Raw genomic sequence first — 12,495 nt, forward strand, 5'->3', positions numbered from 1 at the left:
AAAAATTCTTTCAGACCGCCATCATGCTGGTCTAATAGATGTCGGGCGTTTAGGATTTTACTACTCCTTCCCTTTTATTCTCTATGTGATTCTGCTTTTCACAGCATTTCCATTCTGCTGTATTTTATACTCTAGCCATATTTGCAACAGATTTATAGAAAAGAAAATCACTGTAAATATATTTGCTCCACACAAAGGGACACATGGGATGTTAAAGTTGTGGCTACTATGGGAGGGACGGTGCCAAATAGGAGATAGTTGTTAGGGAGAGGGGTATAAGGATCTTGAAGGTGATGAAAAGGTCCTCTTTAATAAAGTCCAGTTCCTTACATCATTTAATAGTTAATGCTCAACTGACTCTGGCACAGTTGGAATTTTTTCTCTAGCCTTGACTATTCCCAGGCAACCAATGCTGTTAGTTTTGGTGCCTGATATACTATTTAGAATCTGTACTGTCAGACAGGAGCAGACAAGGGGGTGATTCTGAGCTCTGACACTGGCTGCCTCTGATAGGAGCTCTGCATCATGCCCTCTGCCCGACACTGGCCTTTTGACGGTACAGAGCTTAAATAGCACATCAGGCACCAAAACTAACTGCACTTGTTGCTTGGGAATGATGGAGGCTAAAGAGAAAATTCCAGCTGTGCTGGAATAGGTGGAGCGGCGACTATTAACAAATGCCACAAGCTTAAGTAATAAAATAGTAAGCATTCTTGAAGTTTAATAAGAATCTTAGAGCTGCTGAAGGTATTCTGAGGACAGTAACTAATTTTAGACTTGAGGACCTTAAGAGGTCTGGATAATCAGGGCCCCATTATGTTTCTGCGCTACCAGGGGCTGATTGACTGTTTGTGGAGGAACATAAATAACCTCCACCTGCTGCTGAAGGTCCTGGACAATGTTTACTGCAACAGTGAAGAGGGATATACATAGAGAGAAATTGATTGATAGATATTGATTGATTGTTAACGCGTGGTAGGGAAAAGAACAAGTGTAATTGTATAGTAGAATGGAGAGAACACTGCAAGACCTTACCAGTATATTAGTATTAATACTAATAGTACTATGAAAGAAAATGACATTTTATAGAAGCAATCTGTCGCCGCTGGCTGTTTCTCCCTCCGTACTCCTCCTCCATGGCTACTTGAATTACAAGCCAAGCTAGTACTTACCTCAAAGTCCACTGTGATTAAGATTCAGGTATAAAAGAAGTTCTGTGGCAGCTGTGTAATAATCTCCCCGGCTCCTGACATAACTTTCAGAAACAAGGATGTCCATTTTCAATAGGAAAGCTTTATATTTTTTCGCTTTAAAATAGGTTTTGTAGCAGCAGGAGTTATTATAAGGCATATGGTATTCTTTACACTACAGCATTTACAATAGGGGACACATAATCTCATGAATGTGTATACCAGAGATGTAATGCAGTGGGTGCAGTTACATCTACCCTATCCTGTATGAGGGGGACCAAAGGACCATTTACCCCATGGGATAACTATAAATGCCACATGTAGGGGGAGTTCAAGGTTTTACATCAGGGCTAGAAGTTTTTCACTGTTATGTGTGTTTTTGTACACAACTACAGGGAGTGTAGATGTTGTAGAATCGCCCAGGCCAGAGTCCAAAAGACCCCTCTGCACCATATCAGGAGGTAGATAGATCATTGATCTGCTGTATTTTATGTATATGTTTATCTGTATATAGAAAACTATAATGAAATTGCTATTTATACACAAACATTTCCCAGAACAGAACTGATAATATAACAGAAAATCTACCTAGGTATGTAAATAGCCTGTAGCCTTCTTGTCCGCTAGTCAACAGTCAGTCTGTATCCTACTTGTAAAGGATGAGATTATACTAATAAATATATATTAGGGACTGGATGTTTATGCAGTTTCATGATATATTACTCAAGTTTTGCTGCAGACTGCTCAGATAGCTTTTTTTTCCCTTAGATATTAAAGTTACAAATCTTACTCTTATCTGATTTCTATCACTTGGCAGAAATTGAAGGAAGAAAATGCAAAGCTTGTCGAAGAATTTGGCTTCTGCGTCATGGATCACCACAGGGAACGGATTGCGAACTTTAAAATTGAGCCCCCAGGATTGTTCCGTGGAAGAGGTGACCACCCCAAACAGGGTATGTTGAAGAAGCGAATTCTCCCAGAAGACGTGATCATCAACTGCAGCAAGTATGTGGTGAAGTATATTAGTCTTTCTTCAATCAGATTTAGCATTGTCATGTTATATCTTACCTGCAATTGGACTTCTGTTCTTCAGGTCCGCTGGGGCACCCGAAGAACAGAAACCTAATCCATTTAAATAGCGGTTACCCGTAAAAACTTGAAGACTTCTGAGTTCACACTGAGTTTTTTGGTCAGGAATTTGGTCAGGAATCCGCCTCAAAATCAGCCTCCAAAAAAAGCCTTCCGATAGAACTCTTGCTTCTTTTTTCTGGGAGCCGGAAGAAACTGCTCCCGGAAAAATCTCCTGAGCGGCTCCCATTGATTTCAATGGATGCTGTCTTTTTGGTCAGGATTACGGATACGGCCTCAAAATCCTGACCAAAAAAACTCCATCTGAACTTAGCCTTATCTGACGAACAGTGGGTTCCTGAGTGACCTTAATACCCTAATAAAATATATATATTGTAAGCCAATGGCGGCCAAAATAATGGAGGGGGTGTACATCTTGCCCAGACTACTCAGGTGGGCAAGATGAGAGAGAGTCCAGGAATGACTTGTTCTCAGCAGATAGCTTTTGTCTTCTGAGCATTTTGTTACATGCTCAGTATTGGGCTGGATTTTTTAGGAATGACAGGTAGGATTGGCAGTGGGACCTGTCATTCCACACCTCGTCCAGTCCACACATTGTGGATGTTTCTGCAGCGTGTCAGCTGCTGTGGATTGTCGTCATCAGTGAGGTGTAAATGGTCAGCTCCAGCAGCAAGACTTCGGACAGAGCTGGGCTGCAGGGCCAGCTGGAAGGTCACACTGTGGGAGTTGTCTTGTACCATTCAATTTTGCTATTGAATCTGCTATTCTAGGTGAGGTAACCTATTTATGTGTTTAGTCAGAGCCTAGCCAGGCAGGGATTTATTTTGTATTGTTTTATTGTTTGTTTGTTTTTTCTTTTTGGTTGCTGCAATGTTTCTTGTGGAGTAAAAATAAAACTCTACCTTTTTGGACTAAAAATCTGGACTTGTGGGTCTATGCCACCCCACCAAGAAACCTCAGACCCTGACAATATATACAGGTAGACAATGGTTGCACATATTGTAATGATTAGAAGCATGGTTACCTGCAGTGAATACTTTCCATTGTGGCTGTAATACACTAATATGTGGCCATCTGAGGATTTTAGCTATGGACCTCTCCACATCTAGTGCAGTGGATATTGCACTGTCATCCTGACCACAGTGGCATCCTAATAAAGGAATCTGCCTATCGTAAAATGTACGCCAAACCTAAAACTCAACTATGACGGGTTTTGCCATTTTATCTTGTGATGAGGCCTCGGTTATAACCAATTAATGACTAAATGGTCAGTAAGTTAGTAATTATTATCCAGATATAGTTTTCAGATGTTTTCTCTGAGACCATCTGGATTAGTTCTCAATGGGTTAGTGGTATATCTGGGGCCCTTCTCAATGATGGAAAAGCAGCTAACTAACTAGGACAAAGTCTTCTTTAATTTGGCGCAAAAATCTAACCCATCTATGCTGTTGTCCATTCAGGAGGTGGTTGTTCAGCCGCTCGGTCACTTAGCCTGCTCTGTGGTACTTGTGATACTGGGCCTGTATGCATCATGTTGTAGAGCAGAGTGATATAGGTTTGTGGGAAAAGATTCAGTATAACCTGTTTCCCTATTATAAATCTCTTCTTTCTACACTTATAACTGTGTATACAGAGATGGCTGGCAATCATAGATAGGACCACCTCCTTGACTATTTCACATAGAGCAGAGGTTTTACTTGATAAATGACTGGTTATAATAAATTTTTCTCCCACAATTTATATTACTGTTCAGCTCCTTCTGCTTTATGACATGATGCCTGCACACTGAACTGCATTTTCCATGTGACCCTTTAAAGGTTATTAATAATGAGATATTAGCTATTGCTCATTGTGGCACCAATCTATCGCCCATAAAGCACTTGGGCACACACTGCCAACATCATGCCAGTTTCACCCTTTGATTTAAGATCTTTTCAGCATCAGAGTTGCAGAACATCTAGTCCTAACAAGATAGCCACACAAGGCTGATCAATATGCAAACACAATTATTCAGTAGTCTACAGGACAGCTAATAATCCTAATACAATTACAAGGTGTATCCTGTTTCAAGAACAATATTGACAAGACTACTCTTGAAATAAAATCTCTGAGGACTGCCGGATGTACTGAACGTCTCAGGCACATTCCATTAAAAGCTTGCCTCTTACTGACAGACCTTTGTATAACGTGAATTATTTTTTGGTTAGTGCTGCTTAATGCCTGGTTGGCTTAAAAATGAATTCTAAATAATGTTTTTCTACAGCAGGTAGAAAGCTATAGCTGTCGTTCTAAAAAGTACTATTGAAAATAGAGGGGATGCAGTCCTTTATCAGAAAGAGAAGAAAGTGCAATTAAATAACAGACTACAAAGAAACTTGAGTATGTGAGCACAGGCAGTTACTGTAAAGGAGTCTGGAAAGACCTCTGAATACTGAATCACAGCTGGATACTTTAGAAATCCTGGAATTCATATAAGTGGTTCAGTAATTATTGCCAATACAGCTACAATAGTTAGAAAATTAGTCGCCACCCCCATAGACCCGCACAACAGCAATGTGACTAACTTGTTCAGTGTCTGCATAATCCTCCGAAAAGCTCTGGCGTGTCAAAGGAGAAGGGTCGGCTGCTTCAGAACCAAGGACAGCTCCCATCTCATTAAAAGATCTTCCCTGCCAGGTTTATGGAAATGCTTCATCAATGTATAAATGTAAAGTTCTACAACTTTCTAATAAGCTTCTCGTTCCTGTTCCTCACCTTTTTCAAGATATTCTGCTGCAGTACTTTGCTGTCAGTGAATAAGAACATGTACATTTATAGCCAGCAAACCTGGTCCTGCTCATGTGGATACAGATTTATCAGTCTAACGTTAGACAATACTCTGTATTAAACTTGGTAGCAGCTGCACAGATTTCTGGGGCAATTTTTTACCATGTAGCACCATGTAGTGGTGTGTGGGTTGTTGGCTTCTGAAGTATTAGTTAGACTGCTCAGAGCATGCTTAGGTATGTGCAGGCGGTTCATCAGTAGTAATCGCTACTGGGCCCTGGAGGAGGAGGCCGCCAAAAGTCCCTCTGTTACATAAAATATACCAGTATTGGAATGGCATTAGGGCCCAGGAGGTGCAAGTTACACCTATGCGTGCAGGTAACACACTGGCCACAGAGCATGTGGTCATCAGATCCTGAACCTTTTTTTTTTTTTTTTTTTTTTTGTTTGTTTTTTTAAATTTTTGGGATTGACCTGTCAGTGGGTGAGTTGGGCCTGTGGAAAAACATGCTCTTTGTTCGCATTGTGGCGCTCAATCCTCTCCAAAAACTGTCCATATTCTGCCTCCCATTGTTTGCAATGCCTTAAAGTCCTTTCCAAAAGCCACTGTATGAACATACCCATGCCCCAACATCCAAATTTTCTAGTTTTTTTGTTTGAAAAGTATTATTCTCACTAGAGATGAGCGAGTAGTATTCGGTAATACTCGTATCGGTCGAATTCCATTGAATTCAATGCAAAAACCTCCTCATGCTCCTCGTCCTGCTACTTCCGGAACTTGGAGGATCCAATGTGTCGAACTTTGGTTTCCATGGAAACCGGAACAACATTCCTGTTTTTTCCCATAGACTATAATGTTATTCGATACTCGATCGAATACTACTCGCTCATCTCTAATTCTCACATGGCACGGATGCCTGCCCTTGAGTTTTGCAACATGGTTTTATCAAAGGGAGCCTTGACAATATGTAAAGTTATCAACTCTAGCTTTCAGTTTTCTGGTACAGGTAAGCAGACACCTGTTAGCCTTGTGGTATAGTGCACAAAAGATAACACTGATCTATTAAAGGAACACTCATGGATTTTTTGACTAAGATTATCTGAATGACCATCCTCTCAATAGTAATAAATGTCTACCCACAGTGCCTTATTCACCTTCTCCAATAAATGGCATGCTCACAGTGTGACCTCTTCTATTTCTCTTATGATCTGCTTACTATAGTCCCCCTCTCTCAAATGCTGCACATAGTTCCCCCCGCAGTCAGGTTACCATGCCTCCATAACCCTTCTCAGTGTTATCAGTATCTTTCAGGACCTCTATTGACCTCCTCACAGCCTCAGGTCCTCCAAGGTCCATTTTGGTATTAGTGCTGCAATGTTTAGCAGAAACTGTATCCAGAAATGGTAAGGGTCCTAGATGTGGGTTCAATTACCAGACATGGGTGACTCCATCAGCAATAGAAGATTTAGCAGATTTTTTATTTTTTTTTTTGTTCTAAAGCAGAAACAATTGATATAGGGCCTGTCTTTAGCGATTTTCCACTGCATGTGTGTAACATTTGATAACTCAGTGTTAACTTTTTTTTCCCCACTTTAAAGGGGCTTTTAATAAGGTCACCTATATTTTAGTTTCAGATTGTGATTATTAATACTGACTCATAGAGATTATTATGGCTTGGTTGCTTCCCCCTCTGTTGGGCTCAGTGTCTTCTAGATGTTGTCTACAGATAAACTATATATCCTTAGGTAGTCTACCTAAAAGTTGGATTGGCACTAGGCACAGCATCCCCATTGAATGACAGTAGCATGGTATAGGTGTCTGCTGGCCATGGGGTTTGCAAATTGCTAAGAATTGGTCAAAATATGCCCAGGTTGTTGCTGAACTACAGGGTAAAACTTTCTTCCAGGCAAGTTTCAGACAGCCATAACATTGTTGCATTTTAGTGTCTGCACATGCTTTGCTTAGACACTGGATTCTATGGAGATCTAACTTCACTTCGATATATCAGTTGGTGAGCATCAGTAACTACAATAGGAAGCCCTGGTGCTTCCTTGCAGTATCCCTTTTAATGATGCATACAACTAATTAAAATAATATCTAGAACTATGCTATTGGTACTAAGCCTGCCACCATTTATACAAACAATTTTCATATAGGAATATACAAAACAAATTTAATATAACTGTAATATAACTTATTACATAGTAATTACAAGTAACTGTAATATATATATATATATATATATATATATATATATATATATATATATATATATATATATATATATTATTATTATTAAAGAAAAATGTTTCTTTCAATTTATCGGGCTGATCCACCCCCTTCACGCCATCGGCTATCACTAATAGAGTGGATATGGACTGTCAGGGAGTGGGGGGATGCAGCTGCTGTTAGTTCTAGTAGGCTCAGCTAGTATGATCACTTTCTAGCCTGCAGCAGCCTTCATAGATGTATGTGAGGTTAAGAGTCTGCATCTGCTCTTTAGATATGGGTTCCATTAGTGATAAGAGACTGATATATATCTTATTAAAAGAATACTTCTGTCTCCGTTTATCATGGCGCTTTTCTTCTGCTTCCCTCCATTCAAAGTTTCTTCTAGTCACCTTTCCAGTCACTTATGAAAAGTTGTTTTCTAATGAAAGCTACACTTAAAGACTCTCCTTTCTTTTTCTGTGAAATACAAGCCGATGAGACACATTGTAGTGGTGTGAAATCCACTAACTCCCAAGGACAGTGCGTGTGACTATGGGCTTTCTGCTTACCGCGTGCTGTGCTCTGCCTGCTGAGTATGGTCTTAAATGGGATTAGTGCACTGCTTGTCTCTCTGACCTGTGATGTCAAAACATCTCACATTGAAGACAGGACAGTTAGGCAAATTAGAAAGATTTTGTTACTTGCAGGGAACAGCAGGAAGGTACAGAAACTGCAGACAAGGGGATTACACAGAGAAAGCTCAGTTCCAAGTAAAGTATCCTCAGCAGGAATATAATCCAATTCAACACTCCGACCAGGTTTAGCATGCTTGGTATTTCAAAGATTATTTTAAAAGGCGACTGAAACCCACTATATGACATGCCTATCTTATCAAAGGCTGCCAGTTACTAAGCTGTGCTCAAGATGCTTCAGTCTTCAATGTCTGGTGCATTCATAAAGGGTTATACATTTGAGAAAAAAGGCTGCCTTCTTCCAGGAACAGCGCCACTCTTGTCTGTAGGTTGTGTCTGCTTTTGCAGCTCAATCCAATTCAAGTCTGAAGGCCTGAGCAATAGCGAACACATTCTATAGAAATGACTGGTAATGGGTTTTTTTCTAATCCTGGATAATGCGTTTATAGGGACCACTCCTGTGTACGGTATATATAACCTAGAAGTAAAAATGTGCTTTACACCAAAATATACACAGGTGAAACAGTTTTCATTAAATCTTGGTTAAAAAGATTGGATGAACATGGATCCATTCGATGGCCTACAATGATGTTCTGAGAACAAACAGCAAAATATACAAAGCTATGCAGCTAATGCATGCCCCATGTGCTAGAGTACATGCCCATATTATGGTGCTGAGACCACTAGATGGCAGTCACCCTAATGCACATTAAAGTGCAGTTGTCTTCATCGTTGGTATACGTTTGGGCTGTGTTGGTTTGTCTCATAATCAGTTAACGTCTCTATATATGGCTTAGGGTACATTAGGATAGAAGTCGCTTTCTCTACTAGGAACCCCAGCTCACCACCATTGGATGATAATAGGTGGTATGTATTTGATGCTATGTTTTCTGCACCGCTGACTAATCCCTACTCCAGGATGCGCCGTACTAATCACATATAATACATTTACAGTATGATGCTACCAGCTCTTTGGTACAGCAAGAAGATTTTGCATGATCAGGTACGGCACATCACTTAAGTGAGACTTAATGGTAAAATTCTGCAGCCTTTAGGGCATTGCGCACTCATTCCCTTCCTCCTTCTATGAAGCAGTAACATATATGTTGTTCATTCCTGTAAAGCTTTGTCATTCCCAATTTAGGGAAAAATGGCAACTGTTGTAGTAGCGCCTCCGATTGGCCAACATTCCCTCGCTGCTAGAGATGGTAAAAGTCATCTGATAAATGCTGCTATAATATATGGGAGCAGCTTGACACAAAGCATCAGAAATAATTCCATGATTCAGCTGTGGTGTACAGGCAGACTGTAGTGTCATTATGGGCTTTGATTCTGGAAATGCAGAGATGGAGGAAAAGCTGAGTAACTATAGCAAAGTATTGATGGCGGAGATTAACCAGACAGCTACTTCTGAAATCCAGATCAGATCTATAAGCAGCCTGGATGTGAGAACTGTAACACGAACTATAGAGTCTGGGGTATGAGGGGGGGTCAGGGAGATCTAGTTACATTTTAAATGAGATTGTTCTCTGCCATGTAATCTTATATAATGTCCAAAAATCGAATTTGTCAATGAATGATTGTTGCTTTCTGTTCCAAATGTGTGCAATCATTACTATGGGTACAGAAGTGCAAGAATCAGTCTTACAAAAGGAATAAAAAGGGGGACTGATGGGGACCCCAAAGTTATCAGAATGTTTGTGCCACTATAGCATGTGAGCATAACCGTATAATTCCAAGTCAATGAAACATCGGGAATATCTAACCAGTTAAGGGGCAAGAGGGGCGAATTTTGGCGCTTAATCCACGTCAGAATCCTCCCCCTCACAATAGAGGTCTATGTAGACCGCCATCTTCCTTTTTTCCGTGAGCAATATGTTCCTGCTCACAGAAAAAGAAGGGAGCTGCCCTTTCTTCAGGCACATTCCACGGCTGATTCATCCACGGAGCCCGCCTTTTGGCAGCACCCTCCAGACTAAGCCCATTCATTTGTGCCTACTCCAGAGCAGGAAGCTGCGACTGTTGGAAGCCGCGACAGTCGCATTTTGGTCCTATTCTGACACAGCTTCCCGCCTCAAAATCAGAACCAAAATGTGCGGTGCTTATCCCCGTGTGAACTAGCCCTAAGATGTGGTCGCAGTGTTCCAGCTACACAACATGGCCACAGTCAGTGATGGGGTTGCAGCACTAACTGAATAGGGGTGTTCGATTATTATTAACCACGCAGTAACTTGCAACTAGTAAAGCTAGGGTTGGGTTTACATGGTGCTGCTTTGGTGAATAACTGCATGCAGTCTTTAATTGAAATAATGTCTAGCACATATGTATTTTCTCTGTATACTAGTTAACAGTAAACCAATTTAATGGATGTTGCCATACAGGTGAAATGTAGAGTAATATGTGCAAGACTGTACTACAATTTAAAAACTGCACACAGTTCTTCAGCAAAAGAAAAAAAACTCCGTATTATCCCATCCTAATAGGGAGCCGATGCTGATCAGTTAGTCCTTTGTCTTCATTGAAAGCATCAGCGGCCCTGGCGTGGACTGTGGCCCTAGCGTGGACTATGGCTGTGGCATGGATGCCTCACTCTGTGGCAGCAGTTTTAGCCTGGGTTCACACTGCTTTTTATCATCAATATCTTCATGTTTTTAATGCCATAATGAGCAGCACATTTTACTGTACACTTCAGTTTAGTAACACATTTTGCTTTGCCAGTAAACAAGATGTTTTCAATTTGACGGCGATTAGATTTAAGGGCGCCCGTGAGGCAAGTACAATTAAAAACGCATGAAAATACATGAGAAAAATCCATGTAAAAGGGCACATTCTCCTTTTATTCAATGAACATTTGTTTTTTACCTGCATTTTTCAAATGGCTTTTCATGCGTCTTTAAAGGTACCTGAAAAGCACATTGTATAAGGGCATCTAATACATAGTGCATTATCTATAACCCCTAGTTACTAAATCCTTGGTTACCTTAAGCTTTTTATTTGCATTTTAAAATCTTTCAGCCTGAAATGGGAACCTTCAGAATTGCAGAATCCTGCTCTCCATTACCGCGATAATAATAAAGCGAGCAGATCCATCATTGCGCCATTTCATGTACAACACTGCCACCTGCAGGGGGATTTATTTAGCAGAAAAGGACAATAAAGTCTAATACAATAGACCAAACTATTTTTTTTCGTTATATAACTCATTTCTTACTCCTTCAACCAGATCGTGAACTTGTGACCCGCCAGGTAATTCACAATTCACTTGCTTCTTGGTCTGAACTTCCGACACACCGCTCTGAGCTGCAAGGTTGAATTTGTTTGAAATTGCGGTTCTTGTGTTCTGTGGAGATTTAATAACCTGTGATACGATTGAAAGATTACATTATGGACTGTGAAGCATCGGTCCTGTTTCATTTAGATAAAGGGAATGTTTATCTTTACAGTTAAGGTGAACATTTGGCAAATTCTTTCAGCTCCCGGTGTATATTACATTTCCTGTGCGCTCAATAAGAGCTTTAAGGTGAGCTATTTCCAGCAGAGCAGGATCTTGGACATCAAGCACCCTTTGACCCAGTATGATATAGAATGTGAAACGCAAGGCTCCAAAGCCGTGTGCATGGAGGTTATATATTGTAACCATAACATGTCTCTCCACAGTTCTGCATCCGGCTCGGTTCACACTATCATTATTTAATGTCCGTTGCTCTCATCCGTCACAGGATCAATGGACGTTAAATAACAGATGCAGATGGAGCTGCCTCCATAGAGTGTCCGTCTGCATTCACCTAAACGCAAAAAACCTGACAACCTTTCTTCCATCGTGTTGTTTTACTTTTCTGATAGCAGAAAAAGTCCAAATTAAACTTAACAGAAGACAGTGTCCTTCATGTTTTTTACATTAGAGCCAATGGAAGATGGGAAGGGGTTCTGCGTCTGCTACTCAGCTACCGTTAATGTCCATTGCTGTCATCTTATGACAGATAACGGCAACAGACATTAATAACGGTAGTGTGTACATAGCCTTTTATAAGTCACTTGTTCCATTACTAGCAGATTCTGTAAATCTAATACTTTGTATGGAATTGGACATGTACAATGTGGTCCTATAGACATTATAGGGGTTCTATTAAAGAGGAAGTTTCATGACCTCATCGAGGTGCGGTATTATATACTGCTAGAAAGCTGAGAGTTGAGAGTTCAGTGAGCTGAAACTGTGCTGGAGATATTGGTGCCTTTTAATTTTTAATTATTTTTTTTTTTTTTTAATTAACTGCACTGATATCTCCCCACTGCCAGAAGGGCGGGCCTTACACTCTAGCACCATCCCTGGGCTGTGAGGAACGCCCCTCCCCTCCAACTGTACTTTTTTACCTACCCTTCTATTGCAATGATGATTGTATTGCCTTGTATTGTATTGTGCTGATGCTGAGCTGTATGAAACTCCCCCGCTGACAATACAAGGCTATGAGAAGAATACAGTTGGGAGGGGGATGGGGGTCATTCCTCACAGTTCATTGTTGATGCTAGGTTGTAAGGCCCAACCTTC

At 40.6% G+C, this 12,495-nt stretch overlaps 1 protein-coding gene across 1 annotated transcript in view; it reads left to right on the forward strand.

The window, feature by feature from the left end:
- LOC142212645 (DNA topoisomerase I, mitochondrial-like) overlaps positions 1-12,495 on the forward strand; it is a 112,339-nt gene that overhangs the window by 63,280 nt on the left and 36,564 nt on the right. Inside the window, exon 9 of the mRNA XM_075280619.1 lies at positions 2,008-2,195. Coding sequence (XP_075136720.1) covers positions 2,008-2,195 — 188 coding nt within the window. The remainder of the gene's footprint in view (positions 1-2,007; positions 2,196-12,495) is intronic.

The sequence above is a fragment of the Leptodactylus fuscus genome, chromosome 7, assembly GCF_031893055.1.
Source record: "Leptodactylus fuscus isolate aLepFus1 chromosome 7, aLepFus1.hap2, whole genome shotgun sequence".
Lineage (NCBI taxonomy): Eukaryota > Metazoa > Chordata > Amphibia > Anura > Leptodactylidae > Leptodactylus > Leptodactylus fuscus.